The 13,820-nt window shown below is 39.0% G+C and overlaps 1 protein-coding gene across 1 annotated transcript; it reads right to left on the bottom strand.

The window, feature by feature from the left end:
- Positions 1-3,044: 3,044 nt before the first annotated feature.
- On the bottom strand, positions 3,045-13,293 carry ACRALDRAFT_2018083 (uncharacterized protein; the record flags this gene model as incomplete). The annotated part of the gene is made up of 3 exons (XM_071019919.1): positions 3,045-3,061; positions 3,109-3,371; positions 13,277-13,293. 3 exons carry the CDS (start codon positions 13,291-13,293, stop codon positions 3,045-3,047), a joined length of 297 nt encoding a protein of 98 aa, XP_070878245.1.
- Positions 13,294-13,820: the final 527 nt, after the last annotated feature.

Below are 13,820 nucleotides of genomic sequence, written 5' to 3'. Positions count from 1 at the left end.
CTCAGTATTCTTTGTTTCTATCCTTTATCGATAACGTAACAAAGAAAAAGGAAAAAATCAATAAAGAAAATAGTAAAATTAAATCGTTAAATAACTCAGTTGATTCTGACTTAAATAAATAATCGAAAATATCGTTCTGGTGCGTAAAAATAGCTCTATAAGAGACTGTCCAAGATATCTTAGTCCGGAAGTCACAGAGCAGTTCTGCAACTAATAATAATCATAATAATAATAATAATACTAACCTGAATATCGACTAGTTAGTAGAAAAGATGCATGAAATACAAGCAGAAAATAGTATTAAGCTTAATCTGAATTTCTATGTTAATAGCGGGGCTATAGCGTATATAATAACTAATAAAAGACTATTTTCTACTTATAATATAAAAAAAAGAACCGTTTATTACGGTCAGGTAAAAGAAATAAAAATATAAGGTAAGGGAGACTATATAATAAAATTCCGGGATACTAGGAAGCTTCTGCTTTTAAAAGAGTGTCTTTATATGCCGGAAATAGGTACGAATATTATTAGTCTCTCTCGTCTTAATAGTAAAGCTCGCGGTCTTTCCAGAAACAAGAAGCTCTTATTATTTAATAACAAAGAGCCCCTCTTTCTTTATATAACGGCTCTGCTTTATAACGGGCTGTACAGGGCTGTAGCACGGGCACTATCGTACGGAGGGGCTGAGTCTCTAAAAATAAATATAATAAATACAAGGAAAATACCAAAGAAATAGCCAGGAGACTTAACTACAATAAAGAGGTTTCAGAGGTTCAAAGAATAAGTTTCAAAGAAACTAAATAAATAAAGAAATATAAAAAAGGGGTTAGTTAAACCTTAATAAAGAAATAATATAACAAAGAAACTTTAACCTCTTTAACCTTAAGAAGAGCTTTATAAACAAAGAGACCATAATAACCGTCGAAGGACTACCTCTATAACTAAAAACACAATGCTATAGCATAACAGGATAGGTTATATTAACCCTGTTACCTTAAAAAGTCTTTATACTAATACTCTTTAAAAAGATTATAATATAACTAATAAAGAGTTAACTGAAATACAGAGTTATAATACCTATAAGAAGAGTAAGTCTATTACACTTACGAATAAAGATTCAGCTAATAAATACAAAGACTTTTCCTATTTAGAAAAGGTTTATATGGATCTTTACGGACCGATCGAACCTCTTTCTTATAATAAAAACCGTTGGATTTTGTTTATACTAGACCGTTCCACCCGGTTCCTGTGGGTATAACTGCTCTCAGATAAGTCTGAAACGACGGTAGTTACAGCTATAAAAGAGTGGAAAGTCCAGGTAGAAAATAACAATAATAATAATAACAAATATCACTTCTTTATTAAAGAAGTAGATATAGACGGTGGAAAAGAATTTAATAACGCCTCTTTTTAACGCCTCTTTGCAGGTATAAAGCATAATATAAAGCCACCGTACACTCATAAAGCTTAAGGCTCTGTTAAACGAGTTATAAGAACTATAATAGAAAAGGTTCGAGCTTTTCTTTTCTACTCAGGGCTGCCTCGATACCTTTAGGGTAAAGCTATACTCTTAGCTATTTATATATATAACAGATCGCCCAATTCAGCTCTTAAATATAAGAGTCCCTTTAAGCTTTTATAAGGTCAGAAACCTAATATTAATAATATACGGGTTTGGGGTTCTATTGTTTATTATAAAAACAACGACCCGAATATAAAGAAACTAGATATAAGAGCACTTCGAGGTGCTTTAATACGTTTCAATAACTATAACTATAAGGTTTATAACCTAGTAACTAGCAAGGCTGGTTGGTTTCGAGACGTTTATGTCTTAGAAAATCAGTTTCTTCACTCTTCTTCAGAGAATTATAATAATAACTCTACGCCTAAAAAGGAATATAATAATAACCTCCCTCCTTATATTAATACTCAGGCATATAATAACCAGGTTTCTAACCGCGGGCATTATTAACCCGTTAAGTATAATAAAGGAATCACTTTTAGTGAAAATACTGGTTAATTTTCACAAAATATTCCTTCGCGCGTTTCGAAACATTCTTTTGATAGATTGGGCTACGAGTAGTAGGCCGTATGCGCGGAACAGAGGAAAATCAAGCAAATAGCTGTTAAATTCGTAGAATCGTAGGATTGCTGCTTATTACGCTTATATGTAGTTATGTGCAAAGAACTGACTTCTAGGGATTTCTTCCTGGATCTGGGGCTGGCAAAAGACCCTGAAAGATTGGGTGGCGACTATTACGTCAACAGCCTACGCGACGGTTGTCACGCCACGTTATTGGCTTAAGTAATAACCGAGATATCGTATTTACGATACCTAGTGTATATATATAATATATATCATAAGCCAAGTATATATACACGTATAATACGTATAGTATTATAGTATAGGTTAAGCTGGTTATGAAGTAGACGTCTAGTTATGTAGCTATAACCATATACTATTTATTTTAACTTAGATATTCTACTTATGATTATTGTGATTATTACTTATTATAAGTATAATATCAACACCCCCCCGTAAGCTGACTCTTATATGATAAGTGCAGCTTAGTCAGGTTATAGTTATAGTTATGGTTATATTATAGCGCAGTAATCGTAGTCTATCTAAGACTAGAATACATAGAGTAAATTTTTTAAAAAGCCTCTTGATTTTAATTCAAGGGAAAATTTCCCAAACCCCTGTTATTATTATAGTGTATTATTATTCAAAGCACAATTCAAAAAAACCTTTGATATCTAGGAAAACCCGGAGGTAAAAAACCTAGTTGTATCCCCTTATAAAGAACTAAGAATACTAAGTATTAAAACCTAGTATTTTAATTCTTTTATATTATTATAAGGCGGCAAATCATACTTAGGCAACGTATCGTCCTTATAACCTAGGTTTATATAACCGCAAAGAGTATTATAAGTCTCTTTTGCTAAACCTTTAGTTATTATATCAGCTATATTATATTTCGTATTTATATATACGATTATTATTTTATTATTATAAAGTTATTGCCTATGGTAGTGATACTGCCTATCGATATGCTTCACCTATTTATGAAATTCAGGGTTTTCGGCGAGCTTCTTTACACTCTCACTGTCTATTAAGATAGTAGGAATCTCTAGAGTTTTATTAGTATTATTATTATTATTATTATTATTATTATTATTATTATTATTATTATTATTATTATTATTATTATTATTATTATTATTATTATTATTATTATTATTATTATTATTATTATTATTATTATTATTATTATTATTATTATTATTATTATTATTATTATTATTATTATTATTATTATTATTATTATTATTATTATTATTATTATTATTATTATCATTATCATTATTACTGTAATATATCTTTATATAGATTATAAAGATAGATTCCTTCTTTAGAAGCTTCTATAAGAGCTATATATTCGGCCTCTGTTATTAATAAAGCAACGACTTTTTGTTTAGTTAAGGTCTAACTAACGGGGTTATTTACTCCCACGCAGTAAATATATTCTAAAGTCGAGGTTCTATCCTCGATTATATCTAAAAGGCTGGTATTAGAATAACCGTAAATACTAAGGTCTTCTTTATTATAGTTATATAAAAGACCGATATTAGGATATATATTTATATAAGCCTAGACTCGATTTAACGTAGTAAAGTCGTCTTATAAGGGATTACTTATATAGCGAGAATACTAGTTAACTACGTATATTATTATCCTTCCTATATCTACCGACCACCACCCCTACTTTTATTAGTGCGGGAGGTGATTTCCTAGCTAAATCGTTAATAGCCACCCTACTCCTAGGCATTACCCTAGACTTTAGGTTTAGGCAAAGTCGCCTAAAACGGGGGAAAAAGGTATCTGCTAAGAGCCCTTAATACACGCTTCTTAGTGGTGTTAGGCGCACCACTTTACGGTATCTACGACACGCTATAGACGCCTTAGAAGGACGCTACGGTGTTACCTCCCTTTAAAAAGGAGGCCGAAAAATCTTTTCATAGACCTATTATAGCTAGACGGAAGAAGGCCTAAGCGCCTTAACCGCTAGCTAATAGCGGCACGTAACTAACCACTAAACCTACCCTACTAGGTATAACGGTATAAAATAAGACTTTCGCGGATAAAGCCTAGAAGTAATGCTAATAGATAATAAATAAAGCCTTATAGGTGCTATAACGATAAGGATATACTATTAATATCCTTATTTAGGCGGTTAAGGGAGGAATCGATAAAGTAAAGGCGTCTATAAACGCTAATATAACGCTCGCTGCCTGGCTTAGTAATAAATTTATCGACCTAATTAAGACTAAAGGCCCGACCCTGCTTATAGGAACCTAGGCCGCTAATAGGATAAAGGAGGGTGCCCTGGCCCCCCCCGCTAAACCGCCGGCTAGTATTAAGCCGGCTAGCTAGACTAACCCTAGCTCGCTGTCCGCTAGTATACCCCTTAGAACCTTAAAGGATCTAGGCTAGCAGAATAACCCCTAGACGTGGACTACCGTTATTAAAAAGGGTAAGAAGAACGTATCCCTAAAGGGCACTATAAAGCCCCCGGAGAAGTAGCTATAGGGAGGGAAGTAAAAGGCAGATTATAGGATCTTCCTCCGATTCCTATCCTAGATTATCCCGGAACTAGAACGCCGTGAAGCACTTATAGTTATTAGGCGTACTATTACTAAAACCCGGAAGGTGGACGACTAGGATATTATCCGAATCGACTATACCCGTACCGGGGTCGCCTTATATCTAAGGAATACCTAAGCTAAATAAAAGATTCTAAAGGTAGGGGATAATATTATTACCACAACTAATACCCTAGGTATATAAAACGCGGAAGTCTAGTATACCTATATAATCTATAAGGTAATTAACTAGATCGGTAACCTTAAGGTTATAAAGGATATAATAGAAGATAAAGCCTTATAGAGGATAGGGCTAAAGCCGGTACGGGTCTAAAAGTGTAACGAAAGGAAAGTCCGTAGACTTAAGTTAAGGAAAAGATATTATAGAAAAGGCTCGATAGCTTAATATCGCAGAGTGGTCGCAGTATATTCGTTAACTAAACGCTGACTTTAAACTAAGACTTTAACTTAAGGGATTAAACTGATCCCTTAACGTACGCACAGAGATAGGTTCGGATCGGTAGTCCGTGCACGGCTATCGGTCCGACTATATGCCGATAGGTCTATAATTATCTCGTTATACTGCCCCCCCCCTAATAAGTCTAGTCCCATAGACTCATATTATCGTGATACCTATAATTACGCGTTTATCGCGATTAATTATCTCTCTCTATTTGGTTTTATACAAGCCCTTATTAAAAACCCGTAGGAAAAAAGAGTGGCCGCTCCTTTATTTACCTATTCGTCGGCGTTCTATCGCCGACTATATACCTCGTGATTTATCCAAATATTACTATAGAAACTCCGCGATACTTATTATTATTACCTATAGTTATCTAACCTTTCGCGGATAATATACCTAACCTTAGGTAACTATTCGGCGACGAGTATATAGTTTCGTCGCGTCCCCTTATAGTATTTCGGTCCTCCTCCTATAACTATTATCTATTATTATACGCGCCGATTACACGGCGATATTTTAATTACCATTCCCTTATTATTCCTAAATTCCCCGCTATTATATCGCCCTTATATCGTTATTATATCGGACGTTTCCTTATAGGTTATTCTCGCTATAAGTGGCCGCCCGTATAACGCTACTCGAGGATAATACTCCGTCCTTACTAATAAGGCGCCCTATTAGCGTTACGTCGCTAGTTTAGGTCGTTATATCAAAATTAAGTGTTTTAATAAATCCGATAGCGTTACTAGCGCTAGTCGCTATATTAGTTACGCCCACAATTAATAATAATATTCCGCCATAAGTTCGATAATACCTTAGCGTTCCGTGCTTTTTAGTTACTAAAAAAAAATTAGTTAGATCCCCGAGTTCCTGCTAAGGGCTACTTAGCTACTCTAAAAGTGCAGCAAGCAAGTCCTAGAGCGGGATGCTCTATTAACGCCGATTAAGCGGTAGCGTGCCCACGCGCGCATTTCTATTACTTATAAATAATTCCGTACAGTCATTCTCCGGGGTAAGCGTGATTTACCTATTATAGCTATAAGTTATTTTTCACCGAATATTCGGCGATACTTAGCTAATAGGTTAATAAAACCGGTAACTTCTTTTAGATAAAGTCGCGTCCCTTTATTCGCTTATAACCCTGGACTTTATACACCGCCTCGGCCATATCTCCGATAAGAATACTACGGTCTTCTTAGACTAAATTCGCCCTCCACGTAAGGACGACTTACGCGACGTTATATCCCTTTACCGTTATATCGCCGACCTACGGACAATATATCATCATAAATATCCCGACAAGGCCCGTTAAAAAGGTATAAAGGCTTTCCTATTACTCCTTAGTCTTACCGACCTATTAGCGGTAATTAAGGTTCCCCGCTATCCCCTTTTAGGTCGTTATTTCGCTGGCCGCCCCGCGGCTCCTTATCGCGCTTAGGCTCCTTATGCCCCGCCTACTTAGAGCCAGGCTAGTCCTTTTAGCGATACCGACTATTCTACGCCTCCCGGTCCTTAGGCCGATAAATCCTTTATCGCCGACAACGATAATAAGTCTCCCCGTCACCGCGTCCGCACTCCTTATCGCTATTCCTCCACCGTATTTTCGGCGGCTATCAATACTAATAAGGACACTAAGGGTATTCCGGGCCCTTTCTAGCCTAACCGCCGTCGTTATTTATCTAGCGCCACCTCGGGCGCAGAGACCGACTTTTATAGCTTTAACGATTAATTTCTTTTCTTTCGCCCGCTAAGCCTTTGCCGGTATTAATCGCCTATAATAGCGTTAAACTTTATACTAATAGTTTTAGGATTTAGGACTAGTCGGGGTTTAACCCTATTCGTTTAGTTACTATAAGGAAAAGGTTATTATAACCTATAATTAAGTTTTTATTTTTATATCCGATAACCCTTCGGCGCCTTATACTATCTTATAATCGTCCTACTTTTTATATATATACTTTTTATACTTCTAGTACCTCTTCCGGATCCCTAAAGCGTTTTCTAAGTAGTCCTCTAGTTCCTAGGTATTATACTCTACTAGCTAGCCTACCCACTTTATAAAATAAAACATTTTCCCTTATTCTTCTTTATAACTAACAATATCTTCTACCTCCTATTCGTTTTACTCCTCCTCTAAAAACAGGAGATCCTTCGCCGATAGCTTTACGGCTACTCGGTCTTTCCACGGTTCTAATAAGGATACCGGGAATATATCGTGTATCCTTATATACTACGTAGGAAGGCGAACCCTATACGCCTATTCACTAATCCTCTTAGTTACTTATACCTAAATATATTATAATACTAGCTTCGACCCTTACCGGAATCGGAAATTCTTCGTGGATAGTCTAATAACATCGCCCACCTTATACTATTACGGTTAGTGGCGCTTATTATAGTGCTAAGCCTAATACTCCGTGGCACGCGCTTAATATTCATGGACCTTTCGCCGAACTTCCGCTAGCTTCTTAATATGTTCTTGGACGCCTTATACCCGGGTATCGTCCCTAAGGCGGATATATTCCACTATACGTAGATAATACCCGTATAACGCTTTATACGGCAAGATACTAAGTAAGGAGTGCTTACTATTATTATAGGCGAACCCTGCTTCTAATAACTAAATAGGCTATTATATTATCGCGTTACTAGTAATCGTTTATAGGTACTTAATTAGGAACTAATATATTTATTCTATCTAACTATCTATCTACGGGTAGTATATAATAGATAATCGCCGAGTATTCGCCCGCTTATAGCAAAACTCTATCTAAAACTAACTAATAAATAGCTTATCCCGGTCTATTATTATACCCTCTAGGCTATTAAATTAGCACTTAACCTCCCTATATAATAGCGCCGTTAGCTAGGGTGCTATTAGGTCCTTCCGCGTCGGAATAAATAGGGTATACTTTATATACCGATTAATAACTATTAAAATAGTATTATATATTTACCTATCGGCCCCTTTTATAGGCGGTAGACCTATAATAAAATCTATACTAATCTCTTAGAACGGATATATAGGTAACGGTAGCGTTTATAGCTAACTATATGGCTTATATCGTGGTACCTATACCCCTTAACACGCCGAATATACGGCGATATAATCGCGAATATCCGCCGCTAAATCCACCTAGCAAAACTTTCTTAAAATTAGCTTAAGTATCTTATTCGCTTCTATATACCCGGCTCGGGGGTTATCGTGGTGCTATTATAGGACCTCCGCCCTTAGGGCGCCCTATATAGGTAGTACTAACCGTCCCTTAAATAGTAGCACGTCCTTATCTCTAAAAGAGTACCCCACTCTTTTTCCGGTCCCTTAGCGAATATTCTTAATTAAGGATATATAATCCGGGTTAGTAGTCTATAACCCTCTAACCAGATCTTCTAGTTCCTCGCTAACTATACGCTAACCTACTATTTCGTTCCTAGCTAGCTCTCTAGCCACGGAATATAGGATATACTAATCCGGTATTATAATAACCCTAGCCTTAGCCTTAGGCGTCGGCGATATCTTATTAGCGACCCTTCGCTAGGTAATCGCCTTATACCCCACGTCTTATATTCAGGAGCGGGTAATAATAGCGATAATAACACGCCGGGTATTATCGGTAGGATATAGGGGTTATAGCCCTCTTCTATCCTTATCTCTTAAGCTAGGCAGGGCCCCCTCCTATAAAGTCTATACCCGCTTACGCTTACTAGGCCTATATTCGGGTAGTATTACCCGAGCGGCTTAAATATATACAATCTTTACCGCGTTACTTATTAGGGTAAGGTAGATACTCGCGATCTATTAGCGAACGCTTATTAGGAGGTCGCTAACCAGTTATAACCTTTATAATAGGGTAGGAAGCATATTATCGTATAGCGTCTTATCTATTATATAATCCGGCTATCTTAATAGGCCGTTTACCGGGTTCGTCTTGCCCGGACGGTATTAAACCTCGAAGTCGAATAACGATAATCGGTATACCTATCTAGTAAGCCTTCCGCGAAGGTCCCGCGCCGGCGCGTTTAGCACGCCCTTAAGCGCCTAATAGTCTATTAGCACTATAAACGACTATCCTATACCTTTAAGATAATAGCGCTAATACTTAAGGCTCTTTATTATAGCTAATAGCTCCTGCTATCCTATACCCTATCGTTACTCTATTTCGGAAAGCTTCCGCGAGAAGTAGGCGACCGGTCGCTATCTAGTCTTATACTTCTGGCTTAGGATCCCGGAGATAGCCTTAATCGAGGCGTCCGTCTCGACCCTTATATCTAGTACTAGGTTCTAGTGCTATAGAATAGTCGCCGACCCGAAGGCGACTTTTAGTGACTTAAACGCCCGCTTAGCGTTATCGGGGAACTTAAAAGGTCCCTTTTTTTTTACCCGCCTAGCTACCTTTTAGAAGCGTAGTTAATAGCGTAGTGACTTTAGAGTATCCCTCGATAAACCTCTTATAGAAATTAGTAAAACCAAGGAAAACTTAGATATCCCGGAATAACTTAGGCGCCGGCTACTCGGCGACTATATATATATATTCCGGGTCTATTATAATACCTTCGCGGGTTACTATAAACCCTAAGAAGTCTACTTAGTCGTGGTAGAATTTATACTTCGATAGCTTCGCGTATAGCTAGGCCCTATAAGGCCGATCCAGGACCTTCTTTAGGTCCTTCGTATACTATTCCTTTAACGTGGAATATATAAGGATATTATTTAGGTAAGCGATATAATATATATCTAATAAACCGGCGAGTGCTTAGTAAATATACGCCTAGAAAGTAGCCGGAGTATTTATTAGCCCGAATAGTATAACCGTATACTTATAGTAGCCGTATCGCGTTCTAAACGCTGTCTTTTAGCGGTCCTCCTTCTTAATCCGGATCCTATAATAGGTATCTCGGATATCCACCTTAGAAAAATACTTCGCCCCGGTAAGCCTATCTAATAGCTCGCCGACTAGAGGTAGAGGGTACCTATTCTTAATCGTTATAGCGTTTAACCCTCGATAATCAATACAGAGTCGTAAGCTACTATCCTTTTTAGGCACGAATAGCACTGGTAAGCCTATAGGGCTTATCGACTATTAGATACGACCGCTTACTATCCCTTCGGCGATATACTTCTTTAGCTCCTCTAGCTAGGCTCGAGATAGGGGATATAACGCCCCGAACAGCGGTTCTTTCCCGTCTTATAAGTCGATCGTGTATTCGGCGTCTCTTAATAAGGGCGGCTCCTTCGCGGCCTACTCTAAAAATATATCCTAGTAGTTAGCGATTTCTAGCGGTAGTTCGACGACTAGTCCGTATATCACCTTATCGTCTATAGACGGAATAGTTATATCTAGCGTCCCCGGTACGATAGTAGTAGCGGTAGCGATATATATAATATATACCTCTGCCCGCTTTTCGATAACCTCGTAAGCCTATAGCTCGGGGTCTATAATTAAAATCAGCCCGTAAACGAATATTTAGCGGGCCGTATTAATTATAATACCTTCCTAACCTATACTATTATTCGAGAGCAGTAATTATCCGGTACCCTCGGGTCGATCCGTATATAGGAAGACCCTTTTTAATAGGCGTGGCCGTCCCTCTACGTCTAGTAGATAAAAAGCTAAGCCGTACGCTCCGCGAACCCTTGCCGAGCTGCCGTCAAAGCCTTTAATCTCCGGAGTCTTAACCTCTAAGAGCGGTTTTAACCCTAGGCGTTCTACTAACGCCGGGCTAATAATATCTACCTGCGTATAGGTATCTAAATCCACGCTAAACTTAATCTCCTTTCCGTAACGGATCACTATCGCTATAGACCTTATTACCTCACTAACTACGATTACCGGCCGGTTATTAGGCGTAGGTCTAGCCCCCTTATTACCTACGCCGACTTATTTCCTAACAAATAGAGTTCTCTGACCCGAATATCGTTATCGAGGTCGTTACGTGTACCGTGCATGTTACTAACACGGGCGCGAGCCTTCGCCGCCCCGTCGTCGGTCGTCTATTCTTCCTTATTACTATAATAGTCCTTAGAACGGTAACCCTTTTTACCGTAGTTATAGCACTCGCTTATAAAGGCACGCGTACTAGGCTACGCTTATAAGGGCTCTAGGCCCAGGGCCTTTTAACCCGTTAAGGGCGCCCCCTTCGAGTCTGCCTTACCTGGCTCGGCGGGCGTACGCCGGCCTATCGCCGGAGTACTTACCCGGCTCAAGCGACTATCCAAGCGCTAGAAGTTCGATAAGGTCCTTTTATAGCCGGTATCCGACCGCTTATTATTCGCCTTCTTAATAGGGCTTATATCCTAGAATAGCTACGCCTCTTAAGCTAGCGTCACGGCCTTATCTAGTTTAGTCTTCCGCTCTTATATCTTATCCTTAATACGTAGGGGTAGCCGACTAAAATAATCGTAGGCACGCTTTTTATTTCCGCTTATCTCCTGGCCTAATAGCCTATACAGGTTATCCTACTATTCGAATAGCTTTATCGGCGTTATATCGCCGGTTATTCGTAGCTTATAAAGCTCCTTACGGTAATAGTACCGTTATATATCCCGGGATAGATACTCTCGCCGAATAAACGCCGTAAAGTCGTTCTAATTCGGGTCGGTGATTTTCCGGGCATAGTGCCTTTGGGACGTCTAGAAGGCATATTCGAGCTTTATTAAAGCCTACTCGATCTACTATAGCATTAGGGCACCAGGTCTAAACTGATTCCTAGCCTTAATCGCTACTAACTAATTATCGATTTCTATAACCGTGGATAGCTCTTTAATTAGCTTATAATTATATACCGGCGGTTTTTCGTAATCGCGCCGGGGCGCCGGTTATTTAGCGAGCTTCTCTATAATTACTCGATTAATCTCGCTCTATTATTAAAGATACTACGAAAATATCGTAATTAACGCCTTTTACGTCGACGTCGAGGGGCCGGCGACGGATCGCTAATCGACCTATAAACCACTATCCTTAGGACTAAGCATAACCGGCGTATCCGTTAACCCCTTATTTTTATCTAACGGTCCCTATTCGGCTATTATCGTTATTAACTTCGGTACGGCGGGCGGCTACCCGGCGTCCGTTTCGCTAGCTCCCCCTAGGGGGACGCTTATTCCTTAAGTCCTTCTCGGTGGTATTTTCGGCCTAACTACCTTAAAGGTATAGAAGTTAAAGAATTATAATAAAAGGAAAGTCCGTAGACTTAAGTTAAGGAAAAGATATTATAGAAAAGGCTTAATAGCTTAATATCGTAGAGTGGTCGTAGTATATTCGTTAACTAAACGCTGACTTTAAACTAAGACTTTAACTTAAGGGATTAAACTGATCCCTTAACGTACGTATAGAGATAGGTTCGGATCGGTGGTCCGTGCGCGGCCATCGGTCCGACTGTATGCCGATGGGTCTACGATCATCTCGTTACAAAAAGCAAAACCGACTAAATTATAGCGGGCTTATAAGCTAGCTTATCTTATTCTAGTTATAACCGAAGTATCGGTTCCGATTATTCGAGACATCTATAACCGCGAAGCCCTAAGAAAATAAGCGCCCTATTATATAATATAATAAGTGCTAGGGTTTCTACCCTTAGCACGCCTATAATAGAAAGACCCGATATAGGGGGTACGGCTTTACCGCTAAAGACTATACCTATAAAATCCGATATATTAACTATTTCGGACCCTACCTAGCGAATAATCTAAATTACCTAGCCCGATTAAGGAGAGTAAATAGGGAAGTTACCTTCCCCTCTAAGGCGGAACTTAGTAAGATCCGCGCGAAGGGTAACGCCCTCCGAGTAAAGCTTAGAGCACCGACCCAGACCTCCACGGATAAGGCCGATACCCCTAGAGATAGCGATACTGCCTAGGGAGAAGCCGTCTCCGATATTAGCGAAGCTAATATTAGTAATAGCGAAGGGGATAATAACGCTAACGCTAGCGATAGCGGGGAAACCTAGAATAGTATTAAAATAGATATCGATAACCCTAAGACCCCCGAAGGGGACCCGGTCTAGCACCCCTTATAGACTCCTAAAAGGAAGTCCGTAAAAAAAGACAATAAGATCCCGACGCTAGTATAGAATAAGAAGCCTATACTAATATAGGCGTGGCTATAAAAGGGACCCCTCCCGGCTAAAAAGGCCGGAGACTCTACCGCTAAGGCTATAATAACCGAAACCCTAGCGGATAAATCATCGGCCTAGACGCTAGCGGGGCTACCCGGGGGCCGGAATAACCCGGTCGGCTCTAATATACGTTTAGTAGAATATAGATAAGAACCGAGCGTAGCTCAGGGTAGTATTAGCGATAGTATAAGAGGCCCGCCTTAATATACTAATATACTACGAACCCCTAAAAGGAGACGCTAGAAACAGGACGCTACCTAACCTTCCTGGCTATAAGAAATACTCGCCGATACGTATATAGCCCGGCCCCGGGGAGGAACCCAGGGTTATTATATATATAAAGGCGAGCCTATACTTATAGTAACTAGAGTCGCCCTTACCCGGATCCAGGGACCTACTCCTAGTTAAGGTAAACGGTATAAACTTCTTAAATATCTACCGCGGTATAATAGGTAGTACCGATACTTAGGAAGACTTTAAGGCCTCCGGATAGATACCCCCTACTAATATAATAATTAGGGGAGACTTTAACGTATAACACCACGACTAGGAACCAGGAGTTTCCTAGGTTACCGGTAAAGGTAATAATATTACTAA

Source organism: Sodiomyces alcalophilus (assembly GCF_042370955.1).
Source record: "Sodiomyces alcalophilus JCM 7366 unplaced genomic scaffold ACRALscaffold_2, whole genome shotgun sequence".
NCBI classification, from domain to species: Eukaryota; Fungi; Ascomycota; class Sordariomycetes; order Glomerellales; family Plectosphaerellaceae; genus Sodiomyces; species Sodiomyces alcalophilus.
The sequence above is the reverse complement of the archived record's forward strand: the minus strand, read 5'-3'. Positions and strand labels throughout refer to the sequence as shown.